Source organism: Ruditapes philippinarum, unplaced genomic scaffold, assembly GCF_026571515.1.
Source record: "Ruditapes philippinarum isolate M1 unplaced genomic scaffold, ASM2657151v2 ctg202_1_1_1_1, whole genome shotgun sequence".
Classification (NCBI taxonomy): Eukaryota; Metazoa; Mollusca; class Bivalvia; order Venerida; family Veneridae; genus Ruditapes; species Ruditapes philippinarum.
In genome coordinates this window covers 352892-366258 of record NW_026857221.1, presented here as the reverse complement: position 1 = coordinate 366258, position 13367 = coordinate 352892, and the positions used below count along the sequence as shown (strand labels likewise).

The 13367-nt window shown below is 30.6% G+C and overlaps 1 protein-coding gene across 7 annotated transcripts in view; it reads right to left on the bottom strand.

The window, feature by feature from the left end:
- Positions 1 to 1939: 1939 nt before the first annotated feature.
- The window catches only part of LOC132749103 (homeobox protein cut-like 1), a 121406-nt gene continuing 109978 nt past the window's right edge, over positions 1940 to 13367 (bottom strand). For 3 of the 7 annotated variants that reach the window (XM_060738785.1, XM_060738787.1, XM_060738786.1), the window contains 2 exons: positions 11671 to 12180; positions 1940 to 11449 (listed from right to left, as the gene is read on the bottom strand). In XM_060738785.1, coding sequence (XP_060594768.1) covers positions 10371 to 11449; positions 11671 to 12180 — 1589 coding nt within the window. In that variant the 3' untranslated portion in view covers positions 1940 to 10370. The remainder of the gene's footprint in view (positions 11450 to 11670; positions 12181 to 13367) is intronic. The other 4 variants (XM_060738788.1, XM_060738789.1, XR_009628371.1 and 1 more) reach the window with 3 other exon arrangements.

Below are 13367 nucleotides of genomic sequence, written 5' to 3'. Positions count from 1 at the left end.
TATCTGACATATATTCCTATCTTTAACTGTTTTCACCACAAATGTCAAACACTATAATACCACCTAAAAATTAAAAAATCTCCACAGAAAAAACACACACTTATTTGCGTGTACTAATTGAATATTTTGAATGATATTAAAGAGCGTATGACATGGGCTAAATTTAATGGCTGACACTGAATAGGTGACAAAGTAAATGTATAAATTACTTACAAAACAGAGGTATATTGTGCGGATAATGGGAACATTTTTGACAAATACTGCTGAAAAATTATTTATTTAATATGCATGTTATGATATAAGATGGCACTTGAAGCGTGCGGACCAGTCAATCTGACAGAACAGTTTTCCGCCAAATTTTTACAGATTTATAGCAAAAACTCACAAATTTCTTGTTTTATTTGACGGAATATAACAACAGGCAAAGATTTGAACAAACACTAATTGCATGGAAATATACAAAACATAAATGACTTGAAATTAATTTTGTTCTACATTTTTTTTTTGTATTTACAACTCGTGATTTCATTTGTATTTCACAAGTTAATAAAACACTTAAGGTCATAATCATGTCAGAAATCAAGTATATTCTGAATTTCTGATCTCAAAAAATATATTTTCATTACCTAGTTTAGCGCAATAACAAGCTCAAGGGCACCAAGTGCAAAACGTCTTTTTTTAAATTTTGGTTGGGCTTTAATTAAGTCACACCTTTAACTGTTAAGGTCATATGGTGAAGTTTCAACCTTTATTGGTAAAGTAAGAATCTCAGATGCCCTCTGCATAATTTGGACACCTGTTTAAACATCTGGTTTCTGTAATGTATCCAGACAGCTTCGTCACATGGAGGGGGGTGGGGGGGGGGGTGTAAAGAGGTTCACCTGCCTTTTAAGGCACTTGGTGTACCAACACCTTAGGTGTTACTGATAAGCCACTTTAAAAATGCAGCAAAATAAAAGCCTATAATAGCTTATCAGTAAAAAGTTCAACAGATATAATATTGGTGCTGCCTTTAAACCTATCAAATTACTGTGTTCACTGAAAGGCTCCATTTCTTTTGAATTTGTCTCGACCATTTCACGATGGACCCAGTATTAACCATTCTTTTCCGCTTGAACTGAAAAATGTTAACCCTTTGCCACCAGTATAGAGCTAGGCTAGTCTGTACATCCATACAATCCTTAACCAGACTCTAACTGTTGACTGACAAACTCTAGCTTTACACCGATGGCATAATTTGTCATAATGGTTACAATCATTATTTATGTCTTGAAATTACCTGTAGTAAGACTTAACTTTAAAGTTATGTCTCAACATCAAAACAGCAAATAGTTTTTGTACAAAAAAAATATAATCAGTGTTATCATTATTATTGACAGGTCATTGGGTCATTAGACTTAGATTTACTGCTTGGTCACCAGCCCTAAGATTAATGTTTGTTTAACAGTGTTCTTGATTTATCACTAACTAGACTGAAGATTTTTTATTGGTTACCAGTCTCAGAATTTTCAATTGGTCACCAGCCTCCAGATTAATGATTGGTCATCAGCTCTGGATTCATTTATTCATCACCAGCCTGCTGATTACTGATTGATTACAAATATCAACATTATAAATTGGTCACCAGGCTTAGAATTATTGCATGGTCACCAGTTTTCATCAGTTCTGAATTCATCCAGTCAGAAGATAATTTATTAGCTACCAATCTAAGAATTATCAGGTGGTCACCAGGCTTACAATTATTCTTTGGTCACCAGTCTTAAGATTACTGATTGGTTGCCACTTCTGGATTTATTTATTACTCACCAGCCTGAAGATTACTCAATGGTTACCTGTCTAAGAATAACTAGTTGGTCACCGGGCTTAGAATTATTGGTTGGTTACCAGTTAGATTTTTTTTTTCTAATGATAAAATGATAAAAGAAGAGATAAACAAAGATAACATAATAAATTTATTTTATTTGAAATAAGCACCTGGAAAGGTTACACAGAGAGAAAGAGAGGTACATTAATTTGTAGATATACATTATTACACTTGTACATACTCAACACTGGTCATGTTCCCTCCACCCACTCTATGTCAGCCATGTTTTACCAAAATCTTCTCAATATTACTATATGTATATGCACTATTATAAATATTATAGTGGTAGCTGTTAACTAATTCTACGACCTGACAGAAATGAGCCGCGCCATGACAAAACCAACATAGTGCGTTTGCTACCAGCATGGATCCAGACCATCATGTCATCGCAGTCTGGTCAGGATCCATGCTGTTCCCTATCAGTTTCTCTACTTGTAATAGTGCTTGTTGGCGAACAGCATGGATCCAGACCAGCCTGCGCATCCAGGATGCGCAGGCTGGTCTGGGTCCATGCTGGTTGCAAATGCACTATGTTGGTTTTGTAATGGCGCGGCTCAAATAATCTTTGAGCAAAAGTACACAGTCTATCTACTGACATCAATACAGCGCCACTTTCATTTCTTATAACATTCAAATTTATTAAATCATCAATTTACTCGATATACAACTACAAGTATTTCAGAAAACCATAAAAAATACATGTACTTTTATCTAAAAATTATATTCATCTATTCTTGTTTCATTTTAAAGGAAATGAAAAAAAAGTAATTTACAAATTGTACAAACTGATTTTTTCTAATGAACAATCTAAACATTAATGTAACTGTGTATTGATTTACTCATTTTTCATATGATAAGTGAAAATGAGATATTGAAAAGTATCCGTTAATATTTGAGAATTTTAGAAAACATGGCTGCAGGAACATGACCTAATTATGAACACGAATATTTATCGACTAGACATACAGATTGACACAAACCCTTTGAAAATTCCAAATACCATTTAAAATACTCATTAAATTCTGTAAAATAAACAAAAAACAAAACAATAACTACCTATTTCATCCAAAAGTTATGGTAAATTAAAATGTTAGGTATCATTAATAAAACATACAAAATTTTCTTTCATTAACAACCTATTAGAAAGAGAAGAAAAAATATCCAAGTAATAAATTCTGTTAATATACTGTTAGTTTATATAAAATTTGTTTTCATAACAAAAACAAAATTCCATATTTTTTTTATAAAATAAAAAAAAAACTGAAACAAAACAAAAATATAAGTAAGAAAAATGGTAAACATTGTGGAACATATTCCAACATTAAAATTTCTGATTAAAATACTGATTACTAATATATTGAGCTTAAAATTAATCAAACAGAACTATAGTATGTCAAATATAAATCATCTGAACTGTGTCTGTATTGTTCTAATACATAAAAGTTTTGAGTCAAATTTATAGCACTACCAAGGCTTTTTATCAACAACGATAAAATCAAAGATATTTCGTTTGCACTGTAAGGTGTAAGAGTGAACAAATTAAAAAGCAAAGAATTAAAACATTTTTTTTAAAGAAATAGATTTACTTTCTATATCTATTCTCAATAAAAATATCATCTGAACTCTCATTTCTAATTTTGGAATGACTTTTTTTAAAGGAAAAATTCACTGAACTAAGTGATTGTTTGTACAAATGAATTCTATAATGATTTGACCTTGAAATGCATGTTATCTGACCTTTCTATGCTATTTCAATGACCTTGAAATGCATGACCTCTAATTGCTATATTATTTCAATGACCTTCAAATGTGTGACCTCTAATCTTGCTATATTATTTCAATGACCTTCAAATGCGTGACCTCTAACCTTGCTATATTATTTCAATGACCTTAAACAAAATGATTAGAGACCTTTCAATGTTATTTCAATGACCTTATAACACAATGACCTCTGAATGTTGTAATATAATAATGACCTTGACCCGGTGTTATTTCAATGATAAGTGACAGGGGGGTATATGGACATAACAATTGCAAATATTAACAATATTTTGTAGAATGTTCAATGATTAAATGGCAAATTTTAGTAAAATGTTACGATAGTAATGTTATTATTTTGTAGTTTAACAAAGAAAGGGAGGGTTTAAGAGCTTATATTTACAGCTTCACAAATAAGTAAACAAAACAAAATAAAGTTATGATCAAACAAGATGCACAAATTAGATAAAAGAGCCTGCTTTAAGCTTAATATATAATCTTTGGCTATCATATTTTTCTTTATATAATATTTCTGCTTGTTATAACACAATAACATTTCAATGCAAAAAAAAAAACAATGCAAGAAAATGACCAGGAATAGGTCCACAATAAATGCATTATATATAGTTCTTTACACGGATATTAACAAAATTATAGTACAGTAAATTATGAAGACAAAAAAAAAAGATATACATCTACATGAACAACCGTGTGACAATCGTCAGTCACAAACTGTTTTAAAAAAATAGCATAAAACATGCACATGTCTACTTCTCTAAATTCTATGTCAAAGAAAAAAACCAAAACGTGCACAAACTACCTAAAAGCAGGTAAAAATACAGAAAAGAAATATCTGTGCACTTTAATAAAGGTGATTTCATATTCCCATTAAGAACTATGAAGTTAATACAAATATGAACTAGTTAATGTTTCAGTCATTTAATTACAAAACATTGATGTAAATTACATGTACATGTCTCTTTGATGTATAAAGTTTCTATAATAAAGCTATTTTTAAAGCACAAATTCTTTGTACAACACATAAAGAGAGAGAAAAAAAATATTTTTTCAATAAAATATATTTATATATAATTAAAACAAAACAACTTTTATAGTAAATGGCTGTGAATTGTATTAATAAAGTGTAAGTATGTAATAGTATGTACATAGATAAAGCTATCTTACCAAAGTTTACATAATTAATAAAACTATTTCTGACTATATAATATATACATGCAACCTAATTTAAACATTAAACCCACTTAATTATAATAAATGAATATTCATATTCATCTCATTTGCATAAACCAATGATTGTCAGGATAATTAATAATTGAATGCTTGAAACATACCATTTTTTTGGCACTAAGAGTCCTTGCACCTTTTCAAAAGACATTTTAAAATTGACATAGCCACTTATCATTGTTTATTTTTTATGCACGGTAAAATAAAACTGTGAAAAATATATGGTACATAAAATTACCAATTTTTTTACAGTTGGAGTCAACTTCTTTTAAAGGCACATTATGCCTCAAAAACCAATACATTTTTTATTTCTTTAGAAATGGCATACATGTGTTTAATAACAGTAAAATAATGGTTTTAGAGCAAGTTTAGATGCTCAGACTATCTGAACAAGGTATTACAAAATGTGCAATTATTTGCGATAAAATTAGCAAAATGTAAACAAAGTAGTATACTAATGCTAAAATACTAATTCAACATTACTGTACTTAATGCCAAAAAGCAACAGAAGACAAAGATGGTTCAGGTAACTGGCCAATGAGTAACTATTTTGAGACTGTAAAGGTCCACCAAAAATTAAAATGTTTTTAAGAAATAAAAAAAAAAAGCATTTCTGAGGCATAATGGGCCTTTAAAGTTAAAGCATATAATTCATACTAATTTATTTCACATGGCAATGATGTATATACTACAAAGCAGGTATCATAGAGAAACATTAAAATACAGTAAAACAGTGTATATATTTTGATTATCTTATATAATGGAAGACACACTTCTACAAAATTCACTCAAATACTGTCTTATAAAATAACAAGTGTCTAATTGTTCTAAAAACAGCATTAAAGGTGACCCATTTTTTTTTTTATTTAAGAACAAAACCGTGTCTCTCAAAAAGGTGCTTGGACTCATATGCATCACAATACATGATTTGTGTTTCTACAACTACCTTTAAACATTTTTATCTAGAAGTTTATTTGTAATATTTAACAGTTTCCTTCTGTGTTTAAAATCAAACAGGCAATAATAAGTTATGGTATTTATAAAAAATTGATAACAAAGTTATCAGGCAATTCTGTACATAATATATAATTTCTAATTCATAGGTACTTGGATCTTATTCAGGAATACATTCTTTTAAAATTAAAAGCAGTAACATGATAAAAACATTAATAAATTATACTGTAGATAAATTTGTTTCAATTTGTAGAACATGATTTAATTCTCAAAAAATATAAAATAAATCAATCAGGAAACAAAACCAGATTTTGTCCATAGCAACATGAAGGACCTTAAACTTGCTATATGCTAGTAACAAGAACATTCTTAGTAACTATTTATAGAATTGTTACCATGGTAACAATTTAAATTTGATAATACTGACATAATTTCTGTAGCTATATACATTGTCAAATTGTTTCAAGATTAAATCAAGGTTTACTCAAGGTTATACTGATCGTGTCAATAACATAGTTATCAAAATATTTTTTGTAATAGCTTGTATAACAAATTAAAATGAAAACTGCTTACTAACAACGATTGAAATTTTAATTTTTCAAACACTAAATCCTAGAATTATAATACCCTACTAACATATACCACTTTTGTTAAGTAAACACATTTCTATGCTAGATTTGAGCTGAATATAATAGTAAAGATGAACACAATTTTAGTTTGACTACTCTGTATTGCACAGTTAATTAACATCTGAGAATTCATCGAGTAATATCATTTTCTACTGTTTAATGCTATTTTGATGTTTTTTCCCTATTATGTTGCAAAGAAAATTTCATGCACATTTTAGAAAATTGGAAACTAAGAATATATTTGCAAACAAAATGTGTTATAATTGATTGAAAATTGTAAAATCAGCAAATATGTTTATTCTCCTTGTAAATTCTAACTGGCTTTAATAAAATACACAAAATATGTTTCATAATTACAATTTAAAGAAAACACGAAAATGATTTATTTTATCTTTGCCAGCAAGAATAGTTAGCACATGTCAACATAAATTCAACTAAAACTATATGCTTCCCCATTTTGGGGAGCATAAAAATAAAATAAAAAATCTATTTGTAGATGTGAACCCAATCAGTACTTTGTGTCAAGGCATAAACAAATGGTGGAAAATACTAAAGTAAAATTTGTATCTATTTGGTTTGTAGAAATCTACAGTAAAATAAATAATTTCTCTGTAAAACATGAGAAATTAGGTCAATGGTGACAACAATTTGAACCCTTTACCCTGCTGGACCCTAAGCCTTTGTTACCAGTGTATCAAGTCAGGCCAGCCTGCACATCCGTAGAGTCTGACAAGGCCCTATACCAATGTTTGTGACAAACTAAAAAATAATCATCGTCATATCCTCAAAATTGGTAATCACCAGTTTCGGAAAATGGAAACTGAACAAGTTTGTTTAAGAAATTCAACAGGTGAAAGGTCAAGTTGTACAATCCCCACTTTCTGATGAAACATCTACCGTATCTAAACTGTTAAAAACCCTTAAAGCTAAAAAATAATCAACAAAACTTAGAACACATTGTGATTAACATAAAATATACGAAATAAAATTGAACACTTTTCATATGAACTAACAATCTTTGGTATTATAAGTTGAGATATTTGGACAACTAAAGCTTGGTAACTATGGATACATAACTACCTGAACATAAAATATCTACAACCTAATCCCCGTATATTGCACAGGCAAAAAAAAAAAAAATTACAACTTTTAACATAGCAAACATTAAAGCATTTATATGACCCAATTAGCAACATTATAAACAATTGTTTAAGATTTCCTCATCACCTACAACAATGATAACCTTCCACACCAAGACAAGAAAATCTTTATGAAAAAAATTAAAATGGCATTCAAATTTTCATCATGGATAAATCCTAATATTCTTGTTAGTGATTCAGAAAATACATTTCCAAGATTAGCACAAAGTAGATTTCCATTTCCAAAATTGTCATCTACGGAGCTTCAAACAAGAACTCCTGAAAAAGTTTGACTTTTCAAATTTCATATGGAATTAAGCCTTTGACTGTTGAAACTAAACATGAACCAGTTAACAATAATTATGTCAATTTTTGTGTTTCTTTTATATACACACACAGAAGAAATATAATTACAACTTTCCACTTACCTATAATTTTCAATTATTTCAACAAAAAATAAATCAATTAAATTTGTTTAAAAATTGTTTTTCTATAACAGTATGTTTTTATAAGGACAAAATCTTAACTTTTTATTTTGGCAAAAGAATAAAATAAATTTGTGTCTTTAATAAACTGTACAACAACCCATTTAACAACTCTATTAATGAAAATATCACCATTTTTTTATATTTCAACCTTATTTTATAAAAATAGGGATGTGTTACCATAGCGACAAGTTTATAGTCACTACAGTAAATTATTTACATTTATCAGATAACAGCAACCATACTCAATAATTGGACCACTTTATTGGAATGCATCTTTCAAGTGATTTTTCTAATATAGGGCAGTGAAAGTTACATATCGCTCACCAGCCAAGCCATATGTCAACCATGATTTAATTTCTTAAAACACATTAATAAAAGGGGCAGTTACGACAGAAAATTTTGCAATTATGTAAATATATGCAAATATAACTTTAGTTGACACTCCTTCTGTTTATACTTTTAATACTGAAAATGAATAGGTGATGCATATCTGTTAGAATAAACTGTGGTGGTGTTGGAAGTGTTGGTAGTTTACCCTATGGATCAGGGCATAAGCCACTTAAAATTCAGCAGAGCACAGTTCAGCATTTACACCACAAGGATTATACAGCTCGATTTCTCGAGTATATATATTGTAGAGCATACAAAAAATTCAAAATTCTTATTTCTAATAAAGGCTGAACAACTGAAACTAATCTACTTTTTAAAAACATTTTGTAATATAAATAATCAGAATATGTAACAGTCACTGCCCTCTTTTAACTTCTAAAATTTTTGCCATTATTTCTAATCTGACTATTCAAAAATCTAAAGCAAATCAAATTTTTTATCTCTAATACCAAATAGGATGATGTAAAAGAACAAAAATTCAGCTTGCAAATTCAGTAGTGCTGGAGGTTAACAAAAAAACCAAACACAAAAATACCATGTTACAGTCTAGCATTACACAACATTTATTTTGATTCTGAGGAGTTGCATAAGCCATTCATAATACTTTTTTACTTCTTTTTTTATGGACATGCACAAAAACTGAGAGAATGAACAGTATCTCAGCTGATGTTGTTAACTGACTTTGTGTCATATATGGATGTATGATTATATATAATGTATATTTTGTAATGAGATATGACCATGTAGAAAGCAAACTGATCTAGTTTATGCGACCTATCTAAAATAACAGAACTTTTTTTTCTCTAAAATCCTACGGAAAATTTCATGAAACATTCAGTAGTTTAGGTCGATATATAAAATGTAAAAATAGGTCTGTATAAAAATAGGTTACACATTACCCTTCAATGTACACTTCTCAATTAGCATATATACATAAAAACAAACAAAAAAAATACAAAAAAAAAAACACATGCAAAAAATATCAATCAAATAATTTTTTTTCTTATCAGAAAAAAATGTTTACGGTTTACAGAATAAGCACTGTTATTTACTGAATAATGAATATATTTTCTCTGCTTAAAATCTTTGTTTTTATATTCAAAAACCATGAATAGTCATCTCATAACACACTGCTTTGCTGCAGTCCTGAACGAAAAACAAAAAAAACATCCAATAATACTAGGAACAGAAAATAAACTGTTCTATCTCATTCCCATTTAAAATGGTATTTTAATCATCATCTTTCTTTTTGAAGACTTCAGCAGCTGTCAATACTTCTTCTTTAAAGTCTTCATTTCTTCCATTTTCTAACAACACATGGATCTCCTTTCACACTTTTTATCATTTTCATTATCAACTGTTTATGAAAATTTCTGTTTTGTAGATGTTTCATTATCTATATAGATTGTATTTGAGGAATAAAATATTTCCCCCGCAAGTATATTACTAAAGCCCTACTTTAATAACAAATATAACAAAAACAAAACAGTTTCTTGAGCTCCCATATGAACACAACAGAACTCTCTTAGAGTTCATATTTCAACTTGAGTCACAAAGTGTATTTTTCTCATAAAAATATATAAAACCATAGGCTATCAGAACATTTGATAAACCTGGGTAAGTCACAACAAAACATAAACTTTAAAAGGCATGAACAACAAAGGTAATTGTAAGTAATAATACTTTGTAGCGTATATAAGCACTTTAAAACTCTGTCTTCACTAACACGTCTCAAAAATAAACATCAGCACAAAATAAAAGTTTTAAACTGAACACCATTATAAAGTTTTCTTGTATAACCTGACCACTACAACCCAAAAGCACTACTTCTACATTTTGTAGATAACATGTTTGTGAAGCTATCCAGGAATCAGTATGATACCACGGTAACCAGTAATGCTGCCTAGAACTCCCAATCTTCACCAGAATGTTGAGAAATACTTTTCTGTATTTTGTTAATATTTGAGCTTTTGTCACCCTTTTCCCATAAATCTTCCCCATTTTCTCGTACAACTACTTTCGCAGACTCGCTGTCGTTCATTTCTAAATCATTCAAAGAGTTATCATTTCTATTGTCTACAATATTCTCACTTGTATTTTCCTTTTCAGTCTCACTCACATCATTAGTGAGAGCAATACCTTTCTGTAAATTTTCTATTCTATTTATAGTCCTGTCTAAATGCCGACCAGCAGACACATACTGCGGATGCGATCGCTTTCGCTTGTTAGCTCCTCCTGCTTGTGACATGTTTTGCACCTGCCCTTTCGTATACTCAGAATCTTTATCATTCTTATCAAAAGATTGATCTGTGTTTGAATTTTCATCACCTTCAATTTCATCATCTCCATCATCAACATCATCTCCACTATCATTATCAAGATCATCATCTCTACCATTGTCATAATCTTTGGCATTTTGTGTGTTTCCTTTGGCAGAATTAGGACTGGATGCTTCATCCATTTTCTCATCATCATTATCATCATCAAGGTCACTTCCATCATCCATATTATGTTCCGAACCATTGCTGCTTCTCTTATTCAGACCAGCCGGTTCAAACCTTGGGAACATCCACTGATTGGAATCTGAGTTAATGAACCTGGAATGAAAACTGAGAGCATTGAGAGCTTCTCTGTTATCTGACATGCTAGATATGTCACTGTTGTTTGAGTTATCATCGTTAGACTCCTCTTTATTAATACTTTGTTGACTGTATTCACTGTAAGGGGTTGTTGGGCTGGTTGCATGCTGTTGTTGTTTTGCACGCATTCGATGATTGTGGAACCAGTTGATGACGGTTTTAACACCAACACCAAGCGTGTTTGCCAAGGCCTCAATAGTGTTCTGATTGGGATATGGATCTCTGTTGTATGCCTGCCGCAATCTCTCTTTCTGTTCCTCAGAAAAGAACACTCTTGGTCGCTTTGGTAATGCTATAGAAGCATCATATCTGTCCTCCAGACTGTGTCGCCTTCTACGATTGGCTGAAATTGAAATAAAGTTAAATATGTCAAGCTGGGTGTCTCATATAATATCGTAACAGCTGAAAGAAAGTGATTTTTCCAAAAGTCAAAACATTTGCTTATATATACATATACACATATATTTACTTTAAATATTTATCTACATAATGTCTGTTCTGTCCATTTCAAATCTTCTTGTTTATTCTGTTTTGTTTTTTTTAAATCTAAATTGCTTAACCTACCTTTCATTTCATTCTGGTAATGCTTGAGTCTCTCCACATTGTGTGGATCAGACAACCATAGATGCATTTTAATAAAGGGTTCTCTCCCCTTAATACTCAACATGTGCCACGGTTTTGGCTTTGACAACAGCTCACTCACAGAACCTTGTGACAATCCCAAAACTGCCTCTCCAAACAGTTTCTGTCCCAAGTTATTAAACTGTAGCACATCTTTAACACGTCCAGTGAGTTCCAGTGTATCAATTTCTGACGTCATGGCAACGACTTCCAACATGGAGGATGGATACGAGAATGAGGCCCAGTTAGGATGGTGAAGTTGGTGGTGCGGAGGTGCTTGGTGATGATGATGGTGGTGCATAAATAGCGGGTGCTGAGGCTCCCCATGGGAAACAGGTGGTGCTACACTGGGTAACATTAAAGGAGGCACATTTTGGGGGCGTGTTGAAGGTGGCGGAAGTGGTGGTGGCGGAGGTGGTGGTGGTGGTGTGGGTTTCATTTCAGTCTGGGAAACTACAAAGGGGAAAAATAAAAAAGATTTTTTTTAAAGGAAAAAAAAAATTACTAAAAGATGCCAATATAGTGTGGTTAGACGAGTTAGAAGGGCAAGTTTAATGCAGTGTATGAAGTTAAAGCAGAGGTCACTATCATTCAGGACTATTATGTGTGTCATGCAAAAAAAAAAAAATGGAATGTATTCAAGCAAAGTTCTATAGCTAGTGTATTTACTAAAAGTTTCAAATTGTTAACAACTTGTGAGAAATTTCCTTAAACATTTTACTTTGCGAAAAGAGTTTCTAACAAAATAAAAATTTGAACATTTGTGTAAAAATATTTGTTACTTGAGGTTGTAAAGACATAGGATATATTAACCCATAAAGCTAACAGAACTCTTTAATCTAAATTTGAGGTAAAAATATTCAAGAATTAATATGACAAAATTGTAATGGTCTATTTGACTTTATTTTTATAAATGGCTCTAGCAACATGCAATACTGAAATTTTTAAAATTTGATCTAAATGCATAAATATCACTTTTTTTAGTAAAAATTTTAAAAGCGATAATAAAAATGTAGATTAAATCTTTATGGAAAATAACATCAAAGAGTAAATTCAAAACTAATTTGTTTTCCTTCTAACTTTACTTAATATTAAGCAATGGTTTAGAAAACAAAAACAAAAAACATTGAAAAAGATGAAAAAATAGCTGAATACACTCCATGAATTAGTTTGAACAGCATTTTGTAATATAGATATATATATGTATAAGCCAATGTATATGTACATGTATATATGGTTTAGTTATTTATAGTTCCATTCCATGTAATACTGGCTATAGAATGCTGGTTAAAGGATATAGGTGTTGAAATATTAGTACAAATTGACAATTGGATGAATGATGCAAGACACAAGGAACAGAGCCGAGGTGTTTCAATCATTTACCAAACAAGAAAGGGCAACGTCTAAGGAGCAGAGCCGAGGTAATTTAAAGGGGGACAAGAACTGTGCAGAAAAGAGGTGTCAGGGTCTGAGGAACAAAATAGAAATTTTCCAATCAGGGGGCTGGCTTTGACAAATCACATAGCTACATGCTTCCTTACAAAGTTGTGAAGTTAGTGCTGAGGTGGAAGGTAGCCATTTTCATGCAGGCCTTTATAAAAATATTTAGAATTTAACAGTGTATCATCTTATGTCATGCC